Source organism: Strix aluco, chromosome 20 (assembly GCF_031877795.1).
Source record: "Strix aluco isolate bStrAlu1 chromosome 20, bStrAlu1.hap1, whole genome shotgun sequence".
NCBI lineage: Eukaryota > Metazoa > Chordata > Aves > Strigiformes > Strigidae > Strix > Strix aluco.
The window spans coordinates 13,087,249-13,110,338 of NC_133950.1; the positions used below are offsets into that span (position 1 = coordinate 13,087,249).

Below are 23,090 nucleotides of genomic sequence, written 5' to 3' on the forward strand. Positions count from 1 at the left end.
CGGTGGCTGCACATAGCGGGGCTGCACGGTGGGGTTGTGGGGACGGCGTGGGGGGCTGCACCGGGGGTGTCCGGTGGCTGCACTGGGGGGGGTGAGGCTGCACCGGGGGTGTCCGGTGGCTGCACTGGGGGGGATGAGGCTGCACTGGGGGTGTCCGGTGGCTGCACTGGGGGGGTGAGGCTGCACCGGGGGTGTCCGGTGGCTCCATTGAGGGGGTGAGGCTACACCAGGGCTTCCCGTGGCGGCTGCGCGGACCCCGCAGCCCCACTCCCGTCCCACGCAGGGACCGTCCGTGGCGGGAAGGGGGGTTCCCAGCGGCGGCCCCCCGGGCTGGGGGGGTGGATAGGGAGGAGCGTCCCGTCCCGTTCCGTCCCATCCCGTCCCGTGCCGTGCCGTGCCGAGCCGTGCCTCGGCGTCCCGCCCCGCGCCGTCCCGCCCCCCCCCCGCCCTCCCGCCCGGCCCGGCCCGGCCCGCCGGGGCTGAGCAGCCGCGGGAGGCGCCGGCGCTCGGAGTCGCTGCGTTCGGCGGTGGGGCGCGGTGTGTCTGGGGGTAGCGCGTACCGGCACCGGGCACCGGCTCGGTTCGGCCGAGCCCCCGCGGATCTATGCGGCTGTGAGCGGCGGGAGCAGAGCGGGATGGAGCGGCTCCTGCCTCCCGGCCTCCTGGTGCTGCTGCTGCCCGCCCTGACGCGAGGTGAGGGCCGCCGCCACGGGCCCCGCACCGGCCGCCCCAGCGCCCGGCGGGAAGTTTGCCGGGAGCGCGGTGTGTGCTCCGGTCCCGGCTGGGCACCGTCGGGGGGTTGGGGGGGGGCGTGCCCGGGACGCGGGGTCCCTGCGGGAACCGGAGCTTGGTGCCGCGGGGTGCCGGGGGAACCGGGGCCGGAACCGGGACGGGGGGGGGGGGGAAGCGGGACTCAGCACCGCGGGGGGACGCCGGGGCTCGGTGCCCCGAAGGAGGTGGCGGCGAAACGGCGTTTGGGGCCTCCCAGAACCGGAGCTCGGTACCGGGGGGTGCCGCGGGAACTTCGCTCGCTGCCGTCGGGGGGCCCGGAGCCCGGTACCGCGGGCGAGTGGGGGGACGGACCGGAGCCCGGTACCGCGGGCCAGTGGGGGGGCCAGAGCACGGTACCGCGGGCGGGGCGAGCAGGGCGCGGCGGGGAACCGGGGCAGCCGGAGCTCGGGACGGGCCCGGCCCGGCGGAGGGGCGCGCAGGGCGGCCGCGCTCCTGCCTGTTGTTCCGCGAGAGCTTTTGACCGTTTTGCAAATTTTTCTCGGTTTCCTGTTTCTTGAAAGTCAGCCGGGTCGCTTCCCCCCCACTTCCCCGGTTCCCCCCCCCGCCTCCCCTTTCCCCACTCCCGGCGCCGGCCCCGGGTGCTTCGCCGCAAAGCGCTGGGCGACCGTCGGGGGCGATCGGTCGGGACTGGGGGGGAAAAGAGCCCGAAAAGTGGCCGGAGGTGCGGGGCGGAGCGGGGAGCAGCCCGCCCCGGGGCGGGGGGGCCGGGGCCCTGCGATACCCCCCCACCCCACCCCCCCCCGCCTCGGGGCCGAGCAAGCAGCCTCCTCCAGAGCAGGAATGTCCTGGGAGGATTTTGGGAAGGGGAGGCAGCGGGGCTGCCTTCACCCTGCTCCTCCCGGGCTGAGAACCGTGCCAGGCACCGGCCTCTTGGAGCCAAAGTTTACAAAAAGTTGTGCCCGGAGTGATCCCCAGCACCCCACTCCCATCCCCCCGTGGGATATGCGGGGTTGGGGACAGAGCCCCAAGGGCCAGCGGGGTGTCCCCGGGGTGCGTTGGGCCTCGACTGGCGTCCGGAGAAGAAGTTTGGTTGTGGTGGTGTGAAGCTGGAGTGGCTCAATGTGAAACTGCTCTGGCTGCACACGCGTGTCGCAGAACCGGTTACCGTGAAGAGCGAGCGGGGCAGAGAACGGGAAGAGTGAGCCGGGGTGGAAATCGGAAGCGATTCTGGTACTTTCAGCCAGTTGCTGTGGTAACTGTGCAGAATTTGGCTCTGAGGGCCAGACAATGAAACCTTTACTCATAGCAAGTTGTGACGGGCGACTCATTTCGTTACTGAGTTGATGGTAACTCCCGGGCCCTCGGGCGGGTGGCTTCTCCCCAGTGGCATTTGGCCCTCAAGGGCCTGATCGGGGGTTTCTCTCTGTCCACCCTCGCGCTGGAGGAGAAGGCAGAACCTCCCCCCAAGCCCACCCTGAGTTTATTTTTAGGTGAGCCTCTCAGCGCTGGGGCCACGTGGTCCCTGCCCGCCTCCATCACCCTGCGGGTGGGGGACACCGGGCGCTGCAGCCCCCAGCTCACCAGGGTGGCAGGGTCAGGGTGCTCTGGGGGTCTCGACGAGCCTGTCCCCGGTCTGGGTGACATTAGGGGATGCAGCCCCCCCTCCGCTGCCACCCGGGACCTGTGCTGTGGCTAACGCGCTCCTTCTGTTTGCAGGTTTACGGTGCACGCAGCTTGCCGAATCCTGCCTCAACGGGGGCAAGTGTGAAACTTTTCTCAACGGGACAGAGGTGTGCCAGTAAGTATGGAGGAGCCAGAGGATTTTCATCTCCCCCGACCAAAGTATTGACATGCATGTTGACTTTGCTTTGAAGGCTCTGGATTTAATAGGGCAAGATGCGTTTTCTTTCCTTGAGTGGCAAGAATAACCTGCTTGTGTAGGAGTCGCCGCGAGTTTGGCAGGATCGGGCTTTGTTCCTAGCTGGGTGGAAAAACATGGGCAAAGGGCCATGTTTTTCTGGTGTTAACCTATGCAGACTGCCCTGCTGATGGAGCAGGAGGTAGGGCCAGCCCGCGGCGTTTGTTGGACCGTCGGGCGGGGAGGGAGGCTGTCTGTCTGTCTGTCTTCCAGCTACTCCTTCCTGGCCCTGAAGCGTTGCCTTTCAGTCCCTTGCACCCTGGCAGTTCGTGGTGTGGTGTCCAGTCCATCTTCAATAAATGTTCAAGAGAGGTTTCATGGCGTGGCTCTGGCTGCTGGAGCTGCCCCGTTGATGTCTGTGGGTCTGTGGGGCATCGGCCAGGGCAGGCGGGGGAGCAGGGCCACCTCCTCCCGCAGCCCTGCCGGCACCGGTGCCAAGTTGTGGTCCAGCCCGGCATTCCTGGCAGGACCTGGCACCCGGGCAGGAGCTTTCTCCAAGCTGGTTGTGGGGAAACGGATGTGTAAAGTGTTGGGACTCTTTGAAGGACCAACCGACCCACCGCAGCGATGGCCGATTCACTCCAGGCTCCCAGGGAACAATAACCAAGAGAAATGAATAAGACTCCAGCTCCCTTTTTAAAACTATTCCATAAAAGAAATGTGAATGGGCAAGGCTCTGTTTTCCGGCCAGATTTCCCCTCTGCTTGTTGAACGTGGCCTGGGCTGAGAGCAGGCGGGGAGACGTTCCCACCCACCCCAAATTTCCAAATAGGAAGTCCTCGGCGGAGGAACCTGAAGGCATTTCCAATCCCAACCTGTTGAATGGCAGTTTCCCTTGACAATGTGTGTTGCTTTTTGCAAATCCGCCTGGGTGCCGTTACTCTGCCCAGTAGCTGGGCACCTCCCGCCCCCTTCTCCAAGCTGAGCCCCCCAACCCTTTGGTGCAAATAAATCAGCAAATCAATCAGGCACATGAGCAATTTAATGGACAAAGGCTGGGTCCCTTTGTGAGCCACTAATGAATGCACGCCACTTTTTTTTGCACAGAAGCCCTTACCAACGCTTGACGCTCTAAATCTTGTTTTCTTTCATTCAAAGAGCGACAGCTGGGATTCGGTCGAAATTCGGCAGCTATTGTTAAGGGAGGCAGATTAATGCTGTGTGACTAATCATGTATGGCTTCCCAGAATGCCCAACCCTCCACCCCCTCCCCAACCTTACACCCCTCCTTTTCCTTGTGGTCATTCTTCCCTTTTTTTCTTAAGTCTCTGCAACTCCTGATTTACATTTCATGTGCAGATGGTGATGGAATCTAATTAGATCTGATGTGTGCGAGCTCTATTTGGAGGAGAAGCCTCCAAAGTAGGCTTGGGATGGAGGGGTTTTTTTAAGAGAAAAAGTTAACTTTAAAGAACTTCGTTGTTGCTCGCTGTGAATAGCCACCCCTCTCTTGGCTGCAGACGCCGGGATGGCTTCGCGGGTTATTTTTGCAGGAAACCAAGGTGTGTGCTCTCAGTGTGTTAAAGCGCCTGTCCCGTGCAGGGTACGCTCCGTGGGCGATGGGGGCAGATATTAGAGGTGCTGCCAGACTGGAGGAGCTGCAACTTTCCAAGGTATCTGATAGCAGCTCGCAAAATCCCGGTTTTTCACTTGTTTGAATATCTCTTTACGAGGAGTTTTGCTTCCAAGCTTCTTAAACAAAGCAGAGCCAAGAACACAGATACCAGACGCAGAAAAGCTTGGCACTGCCCTTTGGCGCCTGCGTGAAATGCACCATTTTGGCTGCTGGCCACATCTCCGCTCGGCCTGGCACTTAACAAAGTTTGGCCATAAAGCCCCATTGTGCTGCCCCCACAAATCCAATTAGAAAGTGGAGTGAAATAAATAGCGTACGAGGGAGACGCTACTCCAGCGGACAAGCGTCCCGGCGTTTGTGGCGGGAGAGAGCTAGTTGGGTTATGTGAAGACGACTCTGATAACACCAAAACCGAGTTATCAGCCCTGTTACGGAAAGGGAATCGCTGGTGTGAGACGAGGAGCTTTCTCTGCCTTTATTATTTTACAGCGATAGTTTGTAAAACTCCAGGTGCCTTATCTTGCTTGTCCCTTTGCCAGGCGGTCCGGGGCATGCAGAGCTTTAATTGAATGGAGGGGACTGAGCATTTGATCGGCTGGAGGGCTCGCGACAGAAGCGGCCTAATTAAGCCGCCTTTGGAGCTGCTTTCCGTCTTGGCAGGGGTAGCCAGGTCTTTCAGTGCTGGAAGAGCAGCAGCAGAGTTTCATGGACCTTGCACGGACCCCAGCTGAAGGCGCGGGGTGTTTCTGTCCCACGCGTGGCACTTGCATCGGATCCGGAGCTTTAAAAGGTCGGGTCTGCAGACGGTGGCTGCTGCGGCGGTTGACGTGTGGTTTCGTGGCGCTGGGGAGCTGTGGCTTTCCAGAAAAGGCACTCGCCTTTGACTAAGGCATTTTCCCAGACAAAATGAGAAGGTTTTCCAAAAGGTCCTTTTGACTTCTAGTGATAGCTCCTAATTAGACTGTTGGATAACTGTAGTTTTGACTGGCATCTCTGCAAATAAGTAGGGCTGATTTTAGATTGCTGTGCCATGTGACATTTATTCCCAGGACCTCCCTTGCTCCGCTAGTTAAAAGCAGATGGTATGAGAGAGGGCTGAGCTTCAATCCCCGCTCCACCAGCCTTTCACCATTAAAGTCAGAGGAGCTGCGTCTGGGTTGTCATACTCTTGCCCAGAGAAGCAAAAGAGACGGCAAAGGAAGAGAATAAGTCAAATCAATCACTAGGCTTGCGCTGAAAAGGGGGAAAAGTCAGTTTGCTAAAGTACTTCCTCTGTTTATGAATCAGCGTGGCGTTGTAGTTCAGCCGGGGCAATGGCTCCTGAGCTGGTGCCCGTTGCCACCACCAGCTTCCACGGGCAGCGGGCCAGAAACATTAGAAGAAACATTCAGAGGGGGACCGTAGCGGGAAGACACGATTATTTTAGCTCAAAACTTTTTCAGGAGACAACCAGGAAGGCAGAGGAGTGATCTGAGCCCTGCAGTTCTCTGTGCCCTTCAAGTTATTCAACTACTCGGTCATTGTTATCTCATTGTAAAGGGCGGAAGTTTCCTTCTGGTTTGGTTTTTCTCATGTGCTTTAACCCAGCGTTATTTCCATGAAATAATAACAAAGAAAAAAAAAATGCAGTCTCCGTGCTGGAGAGGAAGAGGGTGGAGTGTTGAACAATCAACCAGAGGAAGCTCTTAAAGAAGTAGACGAGCGGTGATTCAGCCATGTTGAGAACTCTTGATGGCTCTTTCGAGTCTGATCTCATTCTCGGAAAGAACAAGGTGGAAATGGGTAAGAGGGTAGATTAAAAATACAAAAGCGTCACCTGTTGCAGATTCCAGTGGAAGAGAAACTTAGCTCAGAAGCCCAGCTGGTGAGGTCACCGGGACAGCAGCAGGATCTTTTAGCTCTTTTCTAGAAGAATCTCTGTTTACATCTCTCCTCTCTGCAAGGCGTCTTGATGGTTATCAGTTGTCTCAGGTGGTCCCGCTGACTCCTGCTAACTTGCCTTGGGATTTTATTGGTTGGGCTGAGTTTTTTCACTTGATTTTTCTCATGGCTTGGATACTTGTGATGGCTGGAGGGCTGTGCTGCCTTTGAGCAGGGGCCAGCAAGGGTCACGTTCAAGAGGAGATGTCTCAGTAGGTCCCTCAGCAGTACCTGCAGCACGGAATGAGCAGGAGAGCAGGGGTGATGCCTGCTGAGATGAATTTGCTCAGGGGCTTCCCAGGATGCAGGACAGTTGAGGTATTTGCAGCAGCCAGCATCACCTGAGATCAGAGGGGCTGTTCCCTGCCGGATACTTGCAGCTGTTAAATGTGTGATGAAGTGCACGGGGCTCTGCTCCGTGTACAGCTTCTACAGAAGCTCACTTTGTCATACAGGGTATGTTTTATTCCACCAAAATCTCTTTCCATCTCAACCACCTGACTTGCTGTCTTCCTGCCTGCTAGAAGCCACGATATGTCCATTTGTTCCAGCTGATACTACATGCCCTGGTCTCACCTCCAAAGCTGTTACAGTTTATTGTATGTAGCATGAGGGAGACACGTATAAGCCATTGCAAGACCGAGCTATTCACCAATTAAGGGCTTGGATAACATAATCAGAAGGCAGTTAGCAAGTTTTAAAATAACATTGTTTGGAAATTAACCTGCTTTTTCCAGGCCTGGAGGGGTGGTGACCCTTGTTTTGCTCATGTTGGTAGGTGTCCCAAATGGTAACGGCATGTGTACATGAGCGGAATGTGAAATTTATAGAGCATCAGTGTGTTTAACGAGGGAGTAGCCTCGGGGTGCAGTTATAGAGAGCTGGTAAGCTCTGGATCTGGATGGAGACTTCTCTGTGGTTAACGTGTTATCGAACTCCAGGTGAAGGTTTTAGACCATGTATTGGGGCTGTGGAGTGGAAGACCCTCTGGGATACAACTTAAACCCCCCCCCCGGGAAAGCAGACCTGCAGTGGGGTTTCGGTTGTGTTCCGCCAGCTCCTGCTGCCACCCAGGATGGGGCAGCACCACGGGGCACTTGGGCTGCTCGCTCACCGCTCCCCAGGCTGGTCTTGGGCTGACCTCCTCCTGCAGCTCTTCATTTTGGGGACCAGGGTTAGAAAGACCATCAGGCCAGAGAAGTGAAGGTTTGGGGTGATTCCAGATGCCTTCTGAATGGTCTTTTCATCTCACTGCATGCCCTTGGCATGCAGCGTCGAGCCCCAGAGCCTGGAAGTGGCTGTGCTGAAATCCTGCAGGTCCCTGAAGTTGCCCTGGTGCCCTCACGAGCCTGGATTTGCTTGGGGAAAGAGGCATCCCAGCTTCTCCAGCCCATCCATCCACAGAAGGGCTCCATCCTGCAGTGCCAAGCTCCTTGGGGTTGGCCTCAACATGTATTGGCAGCAGCAGGTCGGTGTTGCCACCATCCAAGGGCTGCCAGCCATGGGCATGTTGGGTGCTCACCAGCCCAGTGCTGTGCTTGTGCTTTGGTCTGGGGTAAAACTGCAGCTGCTCACATCGGCCAAAGATCTAGAATGAGCTACTCTGATGTTGAGGGGGGCATCTTGCTTCTTGGGTATCTGTATGTGGAGGCATCCAGGAGCAGAGAGGTGTGAGGGTTAGGGCCCTGCTTTGGCACCAGCAGCATCAGCAGGGTCTGATCCTGATCAGAGTTGCAGAGCAGGGGCTCTGAAGGGCTGAAGAAGCCCCAGTTGGGCTTAATATCACAAGTCTCTTTGCCCATCTATCATGTGTGGTGTTGGGATGTCTTTGCAGCACTCTGCTAGGTCTTAGTGACACCAGACCATGGCAGCTCCCATCTGCCTGTGCCCCAGCACAGTTAGAGATGCCCACCTGGGGACACCCCAGTCTTTACTCTGACATCTGAGTCTCACTGGTAGAGCAGCTCGGCGCTGCTTCCAGCTGGCCGCCTGGCCGAGGTGTGACGGTGCCCATTCAGACTTGCACACGCTTGTCTGAACTCTGCCTTCCTCGGTGTGTGACAGCGACAAGACCCATTGCAGCGCCTCCGTCTACAGCTCTAGCTTGTGTCCAGTGGGTCAGGTCCCCTCCTCTCACCTCCCCGTGTTGGCAAGTAGCCCATGGGCCAGGATCTTCAGGGTGGTGTTGGGGTTTCCACATACATCAAGCGAGGTCTGCTTAGTGCCTCAGTTTCCCTCCATTTGCTGGTGCTTATCTGAACATCAAAACCTGTTTTGGTGCAAGATGGGGCAGCACAACCTGCCAGGTGCCTCCTGGCTGGTGGAGGTGAATTAGGTGATGGAGGTTCCCGTTGGTAAATGCAGTGCTTGGTGCGAGAGGTGCAGGATCAGGACCACGACTAAAGCCTGTGTGAGGGGTTGAGGATGGGGGGGAGACGTTTGGCTGGGCCATATAGGGAGCTCTGCCCCAGAATAGAATATTTTCAGTTGGAAGGAACCTACAATGATCACCTAGTCCATCTGATGGGGCAGCATCCTGCCCGCTGCCCCACGCACAGCAGGGTTGGTGCTGTGCTCATGGCCCGTGATGTCCCACATCTGGGTCTGCTGTTGGGAGCATGATGCCGGTGAGATGTGAGCGGTTCTTCCCTCGCACAGCAGTAATTAATGTCTGCTTTAAGCTTTCACCCGTCACGTCCTCCCCTTCCCCCACAGCGAGCTGGAGTTAATATTGGAAAAGTCAGTTAAACAGTTAATGTTTAGGCCCTGGTTATTAGGCTTTTGCACATTTCCAGCAAAGAGAGCGGAGTTGCATTTTAATGGGAAACTTTCACGCTCAGTCAAGTTGCAAAAATTTATTTGCGCAGAAGTCATTTTCTTTTAACAAGTTTTCACCCTAATTCCCTTCCCCAAAATCTGAATTTAATGGTATTTATATGGGAAATGGATTTATTAAGTTTTAATGATGCTATAACGTTGCCCTTACTTAATAGAAGGGGCACGCGGCCATGTGGTGGTGGGCTGGGCGCCGGGAGGAGCACTGCTGGGCTGGGGAGCCTGTGGCTTTGGGCTTGGTCTAAAGGCAGTGTAGCTGAGAGCAGTGCCAGGCTTTACTGGGACCTCCAGGGCTGTGCAGGATCAGGCCCAAGGCTGTTGCAAGGGATTCCTCCTCATCCTCCTCTTTGGTGTGATGTGACACTACCTGTGTCCACCACGAGGAGCAACCAGAGGAGGGTCTTCACTTTCCCAACTTCTCTGCCCCATGCAGGGCGATGGGGACGCGAGGACCTTTCACGCCCCACCAGAGTCACTGCCTGAGAGGCTGAGTGTTCCTGAGCGGGCAGTGGTTTATTTTAAGATGGAAATTATCTGCTGTCGATGAGCAGCCATGGAGGAGAGCACGTCCCCAGCGCTCTTGCCCCACCCGTGCATCCTTGTGCAGGGGGATAGGAAAAACACCCTCCCAAAGGCGCTCACGGCCGGTTAACCCATGGAATATCTCCTCTCGGGGCAGCTGGAGGAACATGGCTATTGGCAGCGGGATGTGCAGCGCCAGCACTCACACCCGCTGCCCCGTCGGCAGCCGGAGCCCCACGCGCTGGCTTTGGGGCGGGCTGGGAGAGTGACCCCACGGGGGAGCGGCCGGGAGGATGGGGGGGGTGTCTCTCCCCGGCCCCCAGCCCCTATTAAAATGTTAGACACAGACCTCCAAGTCAAAAGGCAGGGCGACAGACGGCCCTTTCACAGGGCCTGCTGCTCCCCACAAAAGGGGGGTTTCCAGGGGAGGGGGGCAGGAATGCGGGCTGCGGCCGGAGGGCAGAGCCGCCACCATTGTCCCCACTCCCTCGGCGAGGGCGTCATGTTGACACAGGGATTTCTGCCGGCAAAAGGTGTCGGAGGCAGAGTCTTCCTTCCCTCCCTCCCTCCCTCCCTCCCTCCCTCACCGTTTCCTTGGTTAAACTTGGCAGCAACAGAGATCCCAGGAGCAGATACCCATCAGCTCAGAGGTGCTTAACGTCCCTCAGACCATGGTTTCCAAGGGGCCGAGGTTTTAGCTGCTGATAACTATTTTTGGGAGCTTTGCTTTGCTTGCAAAGAGAAACCAGCAGCTTCACGGCTGTGAGGCTGGGGGGGACTGGATCCATCGCTGTCCGGCTGTTGCCATCTTTGCCCACTCCCTGTCTCACCAAAACAGCCCCGGCACGAATTGCTCTGGCTTTCAGTAGGGTTTGTGCCACAGGGGCACCTGTGTGCTCTGCAAAACCCCCCCTCTCCTCCTGTTTATAAATATCAGAGCTAAATATAGCTTGTATAAACTCTTGTTGGCTGTTCAGATCCTAATCTTGGGTTTTATGTTCAGGATTAGAAGAGTAGGATGGTGGGGTCACGCGTGTCCCGGGTGGGAGTTTTCCATATTTGGCTCTCAGGCAGCGTGGTGTTTAGCCGAAACTTGGTTTGAGGGGGAAAAGGAAAAAAAATGAGAGTTTATCATCGCTTAGTGAGATGGTGACACCAGCACTGTGTATGCGCCAGAGCTCCTGGGAGCAAGGCAGCGTGGATTCGCCCTGCATGGGCAGCAAGTGTGGGCAGCAGTGTCCAGAGCAGGTAAAAATGGGCATTTACCCCAAAAAGGATGGAGAAGGGAGAGTGGCCTCGGGCATTTACCCCAAAAGGGATAGAGAAGGGAGAGTGGCCTCAGGCACCAGCAGTGCTGGGCTGGCAGGTGGCCCGAGGAGGTGGAAATTCCTCATCTCCCCCAGATTCCAACTTTGCCTTCTTCTGGCTTAAAGAATAAAACATTTTGAAGGGAAAACGTTTACAAATGAAAAGTCAAAGCAGGGAGCAGTTGCAGAGGGTGCTCTCGAATGCCACAGCTGCTGGGCAGCACCGTGGGGGAGAAGGAGAGCCGGGTAACTTAATGGTGTCTAACAGGCATTGCTTGAGGAGCTGGCCTGGGATGCTCTTCTCCTGCCCTGCAGGAGGGTGGTGGGACCATTTGCCAGCCTTGGCCCGGGTTGTGTTCCCTGGGGATCCTCTGCTCGAAGCGCATCCTTCATGGTCACCCCATAAACAGGCTCCTCCAAGAGAAGGCGCAGGGACTGGGATGAGCGGGGAGAGCAGAGCTCAGCGCAGGGCAGCCCGCTCCCACAAACAATGGGGCTGTGCGGATTTACACCGGCAGAGGATATAAAAAACATCAACTGGGGAAAAAAAATATTTCATAGCAGCCATTGTTGAGGGTGGGAATGAGGCAAGTTTTGTCTTAGTCTCTTCCTTCGACATCTTTCATGTTTATTATGAATGAAGCTCCATTGAAAGGCAGCTCCTTCCCAGGTAGCCGGTTACCACCCGGTGAATAGCCTGGCCGCTTTGCTTAGTAATGGAATTATATTGTTTTTCATTACAATGGGAACTTTGATTCCCAAACTGTCCTGACTAATGTCTGCTTAAGAAACAAAGCCTTTTTTTTTCCCTCTCCCCTTCATGCTGGTAGGAGGAACAGGGCTCTAGCACGTTTTTCCCCACTCCTGTCCATGAGTATATCCAGCTTTGGGAATTCCTTTAGTTTCTCTCCAGATGAAAGTCTGGGTCTTAAAATCTCAATTAGATGGCTTGGGCTAGGTCAAAAATGAAATGGAACAAAAAAAAAAACACATCAAAGACTTCGGATTGCAGTTTGCTTTTTTTAATTAAACAAGACTGGAGATCTGCTCTTGCTTTATTAACCTGATGTCACTCGAAGTAACCTGCTGCTTTGCCAACCACCCTCCCTGTGTGAAACTCTGGTTTTTTCCCAGGCTGGTGTCCCAGAGTGTTTAATAAAGCCGGGCCTGGATGGGACTTCATAAAAAAACCACCGGTTTGGTCTAGCGCTGGGTTTTGGTGCTGGCAACCGCGTCACAGCTGCCGGAGATGTTTGTGGGACCGTGCCGGCGCCGCGGGAGCGTGGCAGGGCTGGCAGGAGTTTTGGGGTGCGTCGCCCAGTCGGGGTGCCCCACATGGGTGAGGGGGAGCTGGGCAGCTCCGCCTTGGCTCTCCGGGGAGCTGTGGCAAAGCCTTTGGTTTCTCAACAGACGCATGTGCCAGAAACCACAGAGCAAAGCTGCAGGTGAGGCGCGGTGAGCCCAGCCGTGCCTGCTGCCAGGAGGGGGCTCGAGTGGCCCCCGCCAGCCCCTGGCTGCCAGGGCAGGAGGGAGCATTCCCAGCCCCACATGCCCCAGGGAGGTCTGGACAGCGTCCCAAAGTGTGCCTTGTCTCCCTGCACCCATCTTCCTTCTGCTGGCTCCAGGGGTCCCGTGCCACCCCGAGCAGGGTGGTGATGCCAGGCCAGGAGCTGAGCAGGAGATGAGACCGGAGCACAGGGTGTGGAGCTCCGTTTTACCAGTGGGACCATTTTCCAGGCCTTTTTGCCTTCCCCTGGCTCCGGTGCGTGCTCCTGTGCTCGGCGGGGTGTTTCCAAGGTGGGCTGACGCCGCTGGGAATGTACGCACCTGCGGTCCTCGGTGATGCTCTGTGAAGGAACACAGGAGAGGCTCGTGGGGAGACAGTGGAATGAGGAGGAATGGAATAGGATGGGATGGGAAGATGGAGTAAGAAGCAGATCTCTTGGTGACATGGAGACATATACCCAAACACCAGCCTTTTCTCTGGTCAGATTGGAGCTGGGGGAGATCAGGATGGCCCCCGGGCTGGCGCTGAGCAAACATGTCTCAGGGGGAAGGGTGTAACTTCAGGAGAAATCTGGGGTGTTGCTTCCAGGCTGTGCCAGGCAGGAAGCCACTGGCACAACTGGAAAAGTGACTCTTGTGTGTGGATGCCTGATGGAAAGCAGCAAACTTAACGCCCAGGGTCTGCAGGTGCTGGGGGTGTGCAGGGGAAGGGGTGAAAGCTGACGGTTGTGGTTCCCGTTCGTAAGCCCAAGGATGACGGTTACCCCGAGAGGTGTGGGGACGAGGGGGTAGGGTCGTGTCACCGCTCTGCGGCTGGGAGCAGCGTGCAGTGGCTGTGGCCCTGTGTGCAGCCAAGGGAGACTCTCCCGCTGGTTATTTCTCCTTCCCTCAGCAGTTGCCAGCAAACGTGTGAAATCTGAGTGTCCTGCTCATGTTTGGCCACTTGCTTTGCTCCTCAGGGTCCAGACTGCGCTGGCTCAGGTATCCGCTCGGTCATGCAGTGTGTTTGCTGGTGCAGAGGGTTCTGCGGGGGTGATGGTCCCTCGGTGGGGACCCTCTGCACCACACAAGGTCACGGTCATGGTTTCTGAACCACCTCTGAACCACCTCTGCCGGGGTCTCTGGGGCGCAGGGAGGGCGGTTTGTCTGGGGTGACTGTTCTGGGCTGCAGGTACCACAGAGCAGAGACCGACATCCCCCACAGCCCAGCCTGCGCCTGGGGATGGGTGTCGGGGCGGGGGCTGCTCCCCCTCCCCGGTGGGGCAGACCCTGCACCCAGCGCCTGGGTTCACTGCTACCCCAGAGGCCGTGGGTTCTCTCCTGGCCCCATTAGTCTCAAGTACCCCCAAAATGGGGCTTGAGTAAAGGCCTGAGCCTCCCCTCCTCAACTTTCCCACGGTGCTCATACCTTGGGGAAAACAACCGCAGGCCGTTTATGCTTCCAGCAGATGAGGGTGAGGAAGAGGTTATGTGATAACAGTGCAGATAAGAGGCAGCTGGACGTGGGGCCAGCGGCCAGGATGGGGCTCCCCACCAGCCCCCCCCCATCTCCTCCTGCAGTGTGGGGCTGCCCCCAGACCTGCTGCTGTCATGGGATGGGGATGGGGGACAGCCCCTGCCTGTCTGGTGGCTGTGCTCCAGCTTACACCTGGTTTTCATTTTGCTTGTTGGTTTATTTTGTGTGCTTTAAGCCTGAGGTGGGTTTTACCTCCAGCCCTGCCACGATCTCAGCCCTTGGGAGGATGCCCTGGGGCTGGGCAGGAGAGTGATGGGTGGTGTGAGCGCGGCCATTCTCAGCTGTGGGGTGATGCAGGCTGAGCCCCCCACATCCAGGGCATCCCCCATGCCCCTCTGAAACACCCCCCGGTCCCCCGGCTGCGTTTGTGCAGGGCTGACGCATCCCAAATTTGAACAAAGCCCCCGTGCCGCCATGCGGGAGCCGTGCCGGGGCAGGGTGGGCTGCAGGAGCGCCTGAGTGTCATCTGTGCCGGCCGTGGCAGATGGCAGCTTAGCGCAGAAAGGAAAACATTAGTCTTGGGTCAGAGGTCACAGAAACATCTGCCTCAGGATGCTTTCAGTGTCCGCATTGCTGCGGAGGGACAAAACCTGTTGCTGATGGGTTGGAGGAAAAGCCTCGCGCGCTGCAAGTGGGGAGGGAGCAAACAAAGGGCTGGCGGCGCACACGGAGCACCCAACGTGGGGACCGTGGGCTAGTGGGGGTCGGGTAGGGCACCCCAGCTCTGCCGGTGCTGTTCCTGGGGTGAGGGGGTGCTGGAAGCTGCGGTGCCCAGGCAATGCAAAGCTGGGGCAGTGGCATGGCAGCAGAGCTTGTGGGCTCTCTGATATTTCTGTGGCTCCTTCGTGCTTCTGACTATATGGTCTGGCGAGTTTTTTGGGAGCCTTGCTGAAATAACTGCGGCGTTGGGCCGTTGTTTGTAAGATGTTAAGGATGTGCAGCAGACACAACAAATGCACGTGCCCACGCTGAGCAGATCCAGATTTGGCCTGGGCTCAGCGCTGGGAGCGGGGTGGGAATTTGGGGCCGCTGTTCCTGTTCCCAGGCCATCTCCTGGGACTCACTGTCTGACCTTGGACAAGGCCTTCTCCATCACCCTTCACATCGCCCGTGAATCGTGCCAGAGATTTATGGGTCGGGAGCGCGGTGCATTATTAATTGCGCCTCCCCCCTCGCAGCAGTTTGTGCTCCGGGTGCGGGTGCTCGCTCGGGGCTGGTGTGGAGGGGGAAGATGCGTCGCAGCTCGGTGTCGTGGGAATCCAGCCCCCAGCCTCTGCCTGACCCCCGGAAACAAAAAGCCACCAGGATGGACATAGCTCCAGACGCTCAGGGGGTGTAAATCAGGATGTTTGCACCTGCAAGGAGCCCATACAGCATCCCCATCCGCAGGGATGGGGACCAGCTGCTGCATCGCTGTCCCCTGTCCTGCCTGGTGCTTCGGTGACAGCCCCAGTCCCTTGGTTAGGTCATGTAGAAAATATCCTGGAAATGAAGAGTTGTGAGACTGTCCGCCCTGACTTGATCCTTGTGTGGGCACAGTGCTGGGAGAGGGAACATCATGGATTGGAGCAGGGCCATCCCGGGGTCGGAATGCCATCACCATCTAAAATGGCGGGGTGGGTCACAGCTGGAGCGTTTGATGCCTCTTCAACAGGTTAATGAATCAACGGAAACGTTTCTCAGCTGCGTGCTCAGGGGAGGGAGAGACACCAGTATTTTTAGCCATTCCTGCCTGGGTTGGGAACGGGCGTGCGTCATGCGTGGGGCTGGGAGTGTGGCCGTGTCGGCTTCTCCGGGGATTTCACGGAGGCTCCTCAGGACCCCGGGGAGCTCAGCCACCTTTCACCACCTTGAAGCTGGTTTCTAATGGCCCTTCTGAGCTGTTTTGATCCTGGAGCACCCGCCCTGTCCTCTGCCAACACATATATCTATAATTAAAGCATAGCTTTAATGTCTCTTATGCTAATCTCCATAAGCTGCTTGGGGTTTGGTTTGGGTAGCCCTCGCTTGGGAAATGCCAAAGGAAAAACCACAGGGTGATCTTCACCTGGCTGAGCCCACGGGGACGTCGCATCCTCCACGTCTGCTCACCTGGGAGCCCTGACGCCACTACCCGCCGGTATGTTTTTTACAGAAAATGAAGCTTAGCTCCCTGGGCTGAACTCTAGGAGAGGTTTTTAGCCCCTGGAGAAGTAGGTGGACGCATGATGAGGTTGCCGCACAGCTGGAAGCTGAACCTGGCTCTGCTGAATCCAGCCTTTCCAGACCTGGGAGAGCTGAAAAATAACTACGTCTTGGCCTTAATCTTCACCTGGTTTTTGATCTCTTGCTTTGCATGTGAGGCTTGTCTCCAGGCTTCCCTCTGCAGCTGGGACTCTCTAAAGCCATTGAGGTTGTTGGGCTTTTAAACGCAGCTCCAGAGTCTCGGGCTTTGAGTGATCTCCGGGACTCATGTGGGGAGGAAACAGCAAAATTCATCCATGGCTTTGGTCTGCAACCATGCTCTTCCCTGCCTCATCTCAGACTTGCTGTTGCAGATGTGGGCAGGAATAGCATCATTTCTGTGCAGAAACATCTACAGATGATGCAGGAATGGTGTCGAAGCCTCCGGGTGCGACGCTGCTCGTGGGCATGTCCCTGGCACTGCCCTGTGCAAGGACAGGAGCGTCTGGTGTCCTTGTTTTGTGCTCTTGCTGAGCAGCAGTATCACTGTCGTGATAGTGATATCCTTGCTGTCAGAGACCTTTTGCTCTGAAACCTTGAAAAGAAACCGAGATGACTTAGAAACCGTGGAAGGAGTTTGCGAAGGCTCCCCGAGCTGGTGTGGTGTGTGCAGTGGGTACGCGAGGGCTGTCCCCGTCCCTGCTGCGGCTGTGCTGGTGATTACAGTGGTGACTGCAGGATTTTAAGGGTGCCTGTGTTGTATTGCTTTTCTTCTGAAGAGTTGCTTCACCAGCACTTCTCAGTGCCTGGAAATACCCTCCTTGCAAGGAGGAGAGATGCGATGCATGAGCGTACCCTGGTCCCGCCTGCCCACGTGTGCCCATCGCTCAGCTCAGACCCTTCCGTCCGGGCCGAGCCCTTTCCCCGGCGTCTGCCCCACCCTCACTTCTTGAGCTGATTGCCTCCATAAACCAGCTCTTAAACAAACAAATAGAAAGCCATTTAAAAAAAAAATCTGCAAACTCCATGAAACTTGAGGGGTTTCCTGAAGCAAAAGCCTGGAAAGCACCCAGGCAGCCCAGCCAGGCGTGGGGCAGCCCCCAGCCTGGGCACTGCCCGTGGTCCCAACCCCGCTGTGCCTTCAGGCGGGGGCTCCCCTGCCCCCCCGGCAAGTTCCTCCAATCACTAATTAACCTCCTGGCTAATAACCGGGGCCTTGGGCTGGGCTCTGCTCCGGCTTCCCATCCATGAGCTCAAACCACCACTTGCCTGCACTGAAATTGGAAACGGTCCGAAAACTAATTGGGTGGGAGGGCTTTCGGCTCCTCGCTCGGCCTCATTTAAGCCCCATGGCGCAGGAACCCCAATCCCAGCGATGGCTCGGCCCGGGGTGCAGTGCATCGCCTCCCGCTCCCGGCTGCCACCGCCGCGAGCCAAAACCTGCGCCGTGGCGGTTCCCGCGCGCTCGCCGTTCCCGCGCTGCCCCCGAGGCTCTTTGTCCAGCATTAATTTATTTTTTTCCTTATTCCTTCTTTTTTTTCCCCCTCCGCCTTTTTCTCCCATTGGAGAATCTCGTGACACTTCCCTGTCCGCCAGCCGCTGCGAGAGCCCGGAGGATTGTTTTAAGAAAAAAAGCGTGTGTGGTGCGGGGAGGCGGGGGAGAGCGGTGCTTTTAACAGATGACTGCACACTTGAGCGGTTCGCCGGCGGCATGCCTGTGCCGGCCGCCCAGCCCCGCACAATGGCCCCTCTCAGGCGGCCATGGCCCCAGCCCTCGTCTTCCCCGGCGCGGGGCCGCTGCGCAGCCACCCAGAAGCGCCGTCGCCCCACGGCCACGGCGCCCCGGGCTCGGAGCCGCCGGCGAGCCGGGCATCGGCCGCGGGCGCCGGCAGCTGCTCTGGCTCATTAGGATGCACACCTGCTCCCCGCCGCCCTTTGTGTGCCGAGCAGATGCCCTGATTTATTATTATACACATTTTCTTTTTCATTTGGCCTGGATAATGCCGTCTCATTAACTCAAAATGTCTCCGAATCCTGACAAATTCTCACACAATCCCCAACAATGAAATCAGAATTGGGTTAAAAAAAAAAAGTAGGGGAAGAGGAGAGGGGGAGCAGGGCCGAAACGTGGTCCTGCCGCCTGCGCGGCAAAGCATGGCGACTCCGGGTTGGGGCTGGCTGAGGGTGGGGGTTTGCTGGCTGTGCTTCACCGGGGGAACCCCATGTTCTTGTTTTGGGGTTTGCAGGTGAGCGCTCTGCTCTGCAGCTGTGGTGCAGCCGCGTTCCCCGGGAGCCTCCCTGCTCGCCCCAGGGGAGCTGCCTGCAGTGGGAGCCTTGGAGGCCACGCACAAGGCTCAGGGACTCAAGGTCCCACCAGCTTGGGTGGCAACGGGTGTGAGGACGTGGTGGCTGCCTGGGGCCCCAACCTACCAAAGCACAGCGGGGACCAACCCCCCCATCCCCGGGTGCTGTCGTCTTCCCCAGCCATCACCTCCAGCGGCGGTTGCCTTACCCCGAGCTCGCAGCAATGCATGCAGCCACCCCCAGATTTATTTCTGCTGATATTTCCTCTGATAGCAGCCAGCAGCCCTCATGAGCTGAGCACGGCGTGTCCCACTCTGCTGCGGTGGCGTTGCCATCGCGGTGTGGGACAGCAGCGTGCTGGCACCATCTCGCTCCTCCCATGCCCTACTCGCGACGGCTGCTTGGTGCAGCCCAGCCAGGGCAGAAAATCCCCGTCTGGAAGCGGTGTAACGTGAGCAGAGCTGGTTGGGGACAAAACGCGTGGCATCTCATGTTGCAGACGTGATACAGGAGATGCCATGCGGGAGGGTTTGTGCTGGGGAGGTGCTGAAGAGCCTCATCCCCAGGATCTTTTTTTGATGTCAGGTGCCCTCGGACCTCTCTGTGCACAGCTTTGCCTCATCCTCCCTCTCCTGGGGGGCAGCTCCCCCCTCTGTGGGGTCCTTTGCTGGCCTCATGTCCTGCCCAGCCTCTCCGGGGTGGCCATGGGGATTTGCCCTTGCAGCATGTCCCCATCGCCTGCCGTGGTCCTGCAGCAGGCAGTTGCTCTAGCCTGGTTGGCCAATGGTGACAGATGGTTGAGCTGGTGGCCGCAGCGGGGGGCCTTTTCTCAGGGCCCCCACGCAGAGGGACGCAGCAGCCGGGGCAATTCGTCCCTCCTTGCACAGGGTTTGTCTTGGGGTGGAAGACCTCAGCCGGCTGCGAGGAGCAGGAACGTGTCCCACCTGCTACCAGCCAACGCCGAGCCCATGTTTGATCGTGTTTGAGTGATTTCTTAGGATGGAGGGAGGGTAAAAATCACCTTGGTGGAGCAGGGACTGCGCTGCAGGCGGGGATGGGCAGGGCCACAGGGCTGTCCCCATGCTGCTTGGCCCCACGGGCCACTGCGGGGTTTCCTCTCCCGTGGGGTCTGTCGGTGCCCTGAGTTGGGTGCGGGTATGGGGGGGGCACCTCCTGGCTCCACCACGTCCCCCCCTTGTGCCTTGGTTTCCTTTTCAGTGACGGGGGGATGCCAAAAAAACACATTGCAATGAGAAGCAGGACGGCGGCGCTGGAGGCTGCGGTTTTGCAAGTCGGTGCAGGCCCCTCGATGGAGGACGCCTTTGTTGTCGGCGCCTCTTTCATCTTCCTCCTCTCAGCCCAGCGCGGCCAGGGCAGAGCCTTGCCAACACCAAACCCAGCGAGCCGCGATGCCGTGCGGGTTCAGGCCCGAGGGAGGTCCCTGGGTGCCCCCCAGCCCCTCGGGGCCGATGGCGCTGACGGCGTGTCTCACCCCTGCTAGGTGTAGCGGTGCCTACGTGGGCGAGCGGTGCCAGTTGCCCAACCCCTGCCTGAGCTCCCCCTGCAAGAACGCCGGCACCTGCATCCCGGTCGTGCGCGGCAGCACCGTGGACTACACCTGCGCCTGCCGTTTGGGCTTCACCGACGAGCTCTGCCTGACGCCCCGCGACAACGTCTGCCTCAGCAACCCCTGCCGCAACGGGGGGACCTGCGACCTGCTGACGCTCAGCGAGTACAAGTGCCGCTGCCCGCCGGGGTGGTCAGGTGAGGCGGTGTCACCGCGTGGCGTGGGGACACAGTGGCCCGGCTGGGACAGGGAGAGAGGGACAACTTGTGACAGGGCTTGCACCTGGAAAACTCCCCCGGGAATGGAGAAGGGCCCTGCCTCTGATTTCGGCTTCCTCTGGTGCTGGGGGAAAGGTGGGAGGTGGTCGGCAAACCCAAGTCGGGACTTGGGAGGGTCCGTGGCTGGGTGAGCTGCAATCCTCCTGCACAGGTGAGGGTTTTATGGGGACAGAGGTGGGGGGAGTGAGCTGCAACCCTTGCGAACACAGTCCCAGAGCTGGGAGTGCACCCCAGTGCAAAGATCACTCCCGGCAAAGAGCCTGAGCTGCAGTTTGCATCCTCATCCTCCCTCCCTCGCTGCCCTCCCCAGGCAAAACCTGCCAGCAGGCCGATCCCTGCGCCTCCAACCCCTGCGCCAACGGGGGCCAGTGCGTCCCCTTCGAAGCCCACTACATCTGCCGGTGCACCGCCGGCTTCCACGGGGCCAACTGCAAGCAGGACGTAAACGAGTGCAACATCTTGCCACCCGTCTGCAAGAACGGCGGGAGCTGCACCAACGAGGTGGGCACCTACCAGTGCTCCTGCAAGCCGGCGTACACCGGGCAGAACTGCGAGCACCTCTACGTGCCCTGCAACCCCTCGCCCTGCCAGAACGGGGGGACGTGCCGCCAGATCGGAGACACCACCTATGACTGCACGTGCCTGCCAGGTAGGGGCTGCTTCGGAGCAGGGGACAGGGATGGGGGGGGACCCTCTTGCAGCCCCTTTGCCCCCCTAAGCAAGTAGTGCCTGAGCTTCCCCTGAGTTATGGCTCTGGGAGGGACAAAACCAAGGGGCTGTGGGCTCGCTGCGCCATGTGTGTTCGAGATGTTGGGCAGCAATGCCCGAAGAGGAGAGGTCATCTGGGGGCTTTTTATACTTGGTGATTCACCAAAATAGCTCTTCCAAAGCAACTGTTTCAGCAGAGGCCCCTGTGCGGATGCTCATATTCCAGAATAAGAGTGCCTTTTTCCGCTTTAGCTTAATCCACTTCCAGAATGGAATAATTAGCCCGGAATAGCTATTTTGGAAAGTTTCCGAGTGCAAACAGAGCTGGGGAAGGGAGACCCTCTCCGTGCTCATTGCTGCTCCCTCTGGCAAGCGCCGGAGCAGCCCAGTGAAGTTACAGCCTCTCAAATGAAGGGCTTTTGCAGGAGGGGGCCCAGCGGGGGCTGTTCCAGGAGCTCAGCACCCTGTATGGCAGCTCAGCACCCTGCAAGAGAGCTTGGCACCCTCCATGCCAGAGGACAGAAAAGCGGCTGTGAAAGGGCCCCCTGACCTGGGCAAACCCTTTCGCTTCTGCTCTCGGGCAGCGGCCTGCAGCGCGGTCGGAGCAGGGAGTGGAAGGGGCTGGGGAAATGAAATAGTGGAGTTTCCTGCCAGCTCCTCCAGGCTGTGCTTGTCGGGGGGGGCAAGTGCCGTTTCTCAGCCGAGGCAGCCACGCTGGCCGGCTGTGGTAGATGCGGAGGGGACACGTCCGCCCTCTCCCTTGGAAGGAAGCTGTGGGCAGTGCTCAGCTGCCTGAGAAATCTCTCGTGGGATTGCTTGGATCTCCTCTGGTCACCCATAGCCCCACAGGAGCTTCTCTGCTCTGCGCCCTTGGCATTGCTGCGGGGAGCTCCAGCCTCCCTCTGCTGAAACTCCTGCCCCACCGCCGCTGGGGATGTGCCATTGGGGTGGGGACGGGGTCTCCCAGCTGGCCCAGACATACCCGCATCCTGCTGACAGCCCGGCCCGGTGCCAGGGGAAGATGCGCCATCCCCGTGGGGCAACATGGGGGATCTCGTCTTGATCTCTGACACAGGCTCAGAGGTTCAATCCCCTTCCCAAAGCTTTTGGCTGCGAGAACTCAAGAGACTCATTAACCACCCGTTCCCCCTGCTCACCCAGGCTGGAGCAAAGCTCCTGTCCTTAGGGGCAGCGAGGTGTTGGGGCTGACAGGGCGAGTAGTGCCGGGGAAGGAAATTTTTCCTTCTGGGATGAGCCAGTGTGGCCGGGAGCTCCCAGGGGCGATGCTCTGCCGGAGCAGCTCCGAGCCCAGGCCCGACGGAGCAGCATTGCCACAGGGACGGGCAGGTGGAGGGGGCAGGAGGAGCAGCGCTTGGCCCTGCCCTGCCATTCTGCTGACGAGGCACTTCCCCAGAGCAGCCCAAGCTTCGGGCACGTCGGGATGAGGTAGGGCCCCGGGGGAGCACCTCTGCTGTGGGGGGGATCGGCGCTTTCACACCCAGCTGTGGCTTCATGGGCCGCTTCCTGGAGATTTGCATGCTGCACGAGCTGGTTTGCCTCCCGCAGGGTGGCACGGCACGGCCCCTGCTTTGGGGGGGATGGGGGGGGTCCCTCGGCACCTCCGCCATCCGGCATGGCTTGTTGCAGGAGCTGCATTGGCTTTGGGTGGAGGCAGGAGGGACAGAGGGGCTGTTTCTCATGATAAGAGGGTGATTGATACACTGGTATGCAGCACAGCAGACCTGAAACAATGTCCCCTTTTCATTCCCGGAGAGGCCTGGCCGTACCGGGTTTCTTCAAGTTAAACTAATCTGGACTGTTTTATCATGCCATCGCTGTAGAATGTAACCCTGAGTTTAAAGTAATTGCAGTACTAATTACTCATTCGGATGGTTCAAAATGAGTTAATCCTGGTATCTAGGACATTGCCAGTTATTGCTGTTCAGTCTCAGCCCAGCTGCTTAAAAATGAGGTGCAAATCAACGTTATCTGCTTTGGACTCCTACCAGCAATCGTAAATAGCTGTTGCTGCTCCTCATGGGATGGGGCTGAGGCTGCGGGGGGAGAGGAAAACACGGCCCTTCGGAGAGAGTGAGGGGAAAACCCCCAGCTGGGCCAGGGTCTGGGGTCCCGCAGAGGATGAGCTTAGGCACCCTCTCCCTTCCCCGTGGAGGCACAGGTGACGCAGCGAGCTGCCTGCGCGGGGGAGCAGCCTGGTCTGGACCTGCAGAATGCCTT

The 23,090-nt window shown here is 58.3% G+C and overlaps 1 protein-coding gene across 2 annotated transcripts in view; it reads left to right on the forward strand.

Annotated features, from left to right (window-relative positions):
* Positions 1-483: 483 nt before the first annotated feature.
* The window catches only part of NOTCH1 (notch receptor 1), a 44,168-nt gene continuing 21,561 nt past the window's right edge, over positions 484-23,090 (forward strand). For both annotated transcript variants that reach the window (XM_074846015.1, XM_074846016.1), the window contains exons 1-4: positions 484-693; positions 2,449-2,530; positions 19,801-20,063; positions 20,455-20,793. In XM_074846015.1, coding sequence (XP_074702116.1) covers positions 636-693; positions 2,449-2,530; positions 19,801-20,063; positions 20,455-20,793 — 742 coding nt within the window. In that variant the 5' untranslated portion in view covers positions 484-635. The remainder of the gene's footprint in view (positions 694-2,448; positions 2,531-19,800; positions 20,064-20,454; positions 20,794-23,090) is intronic.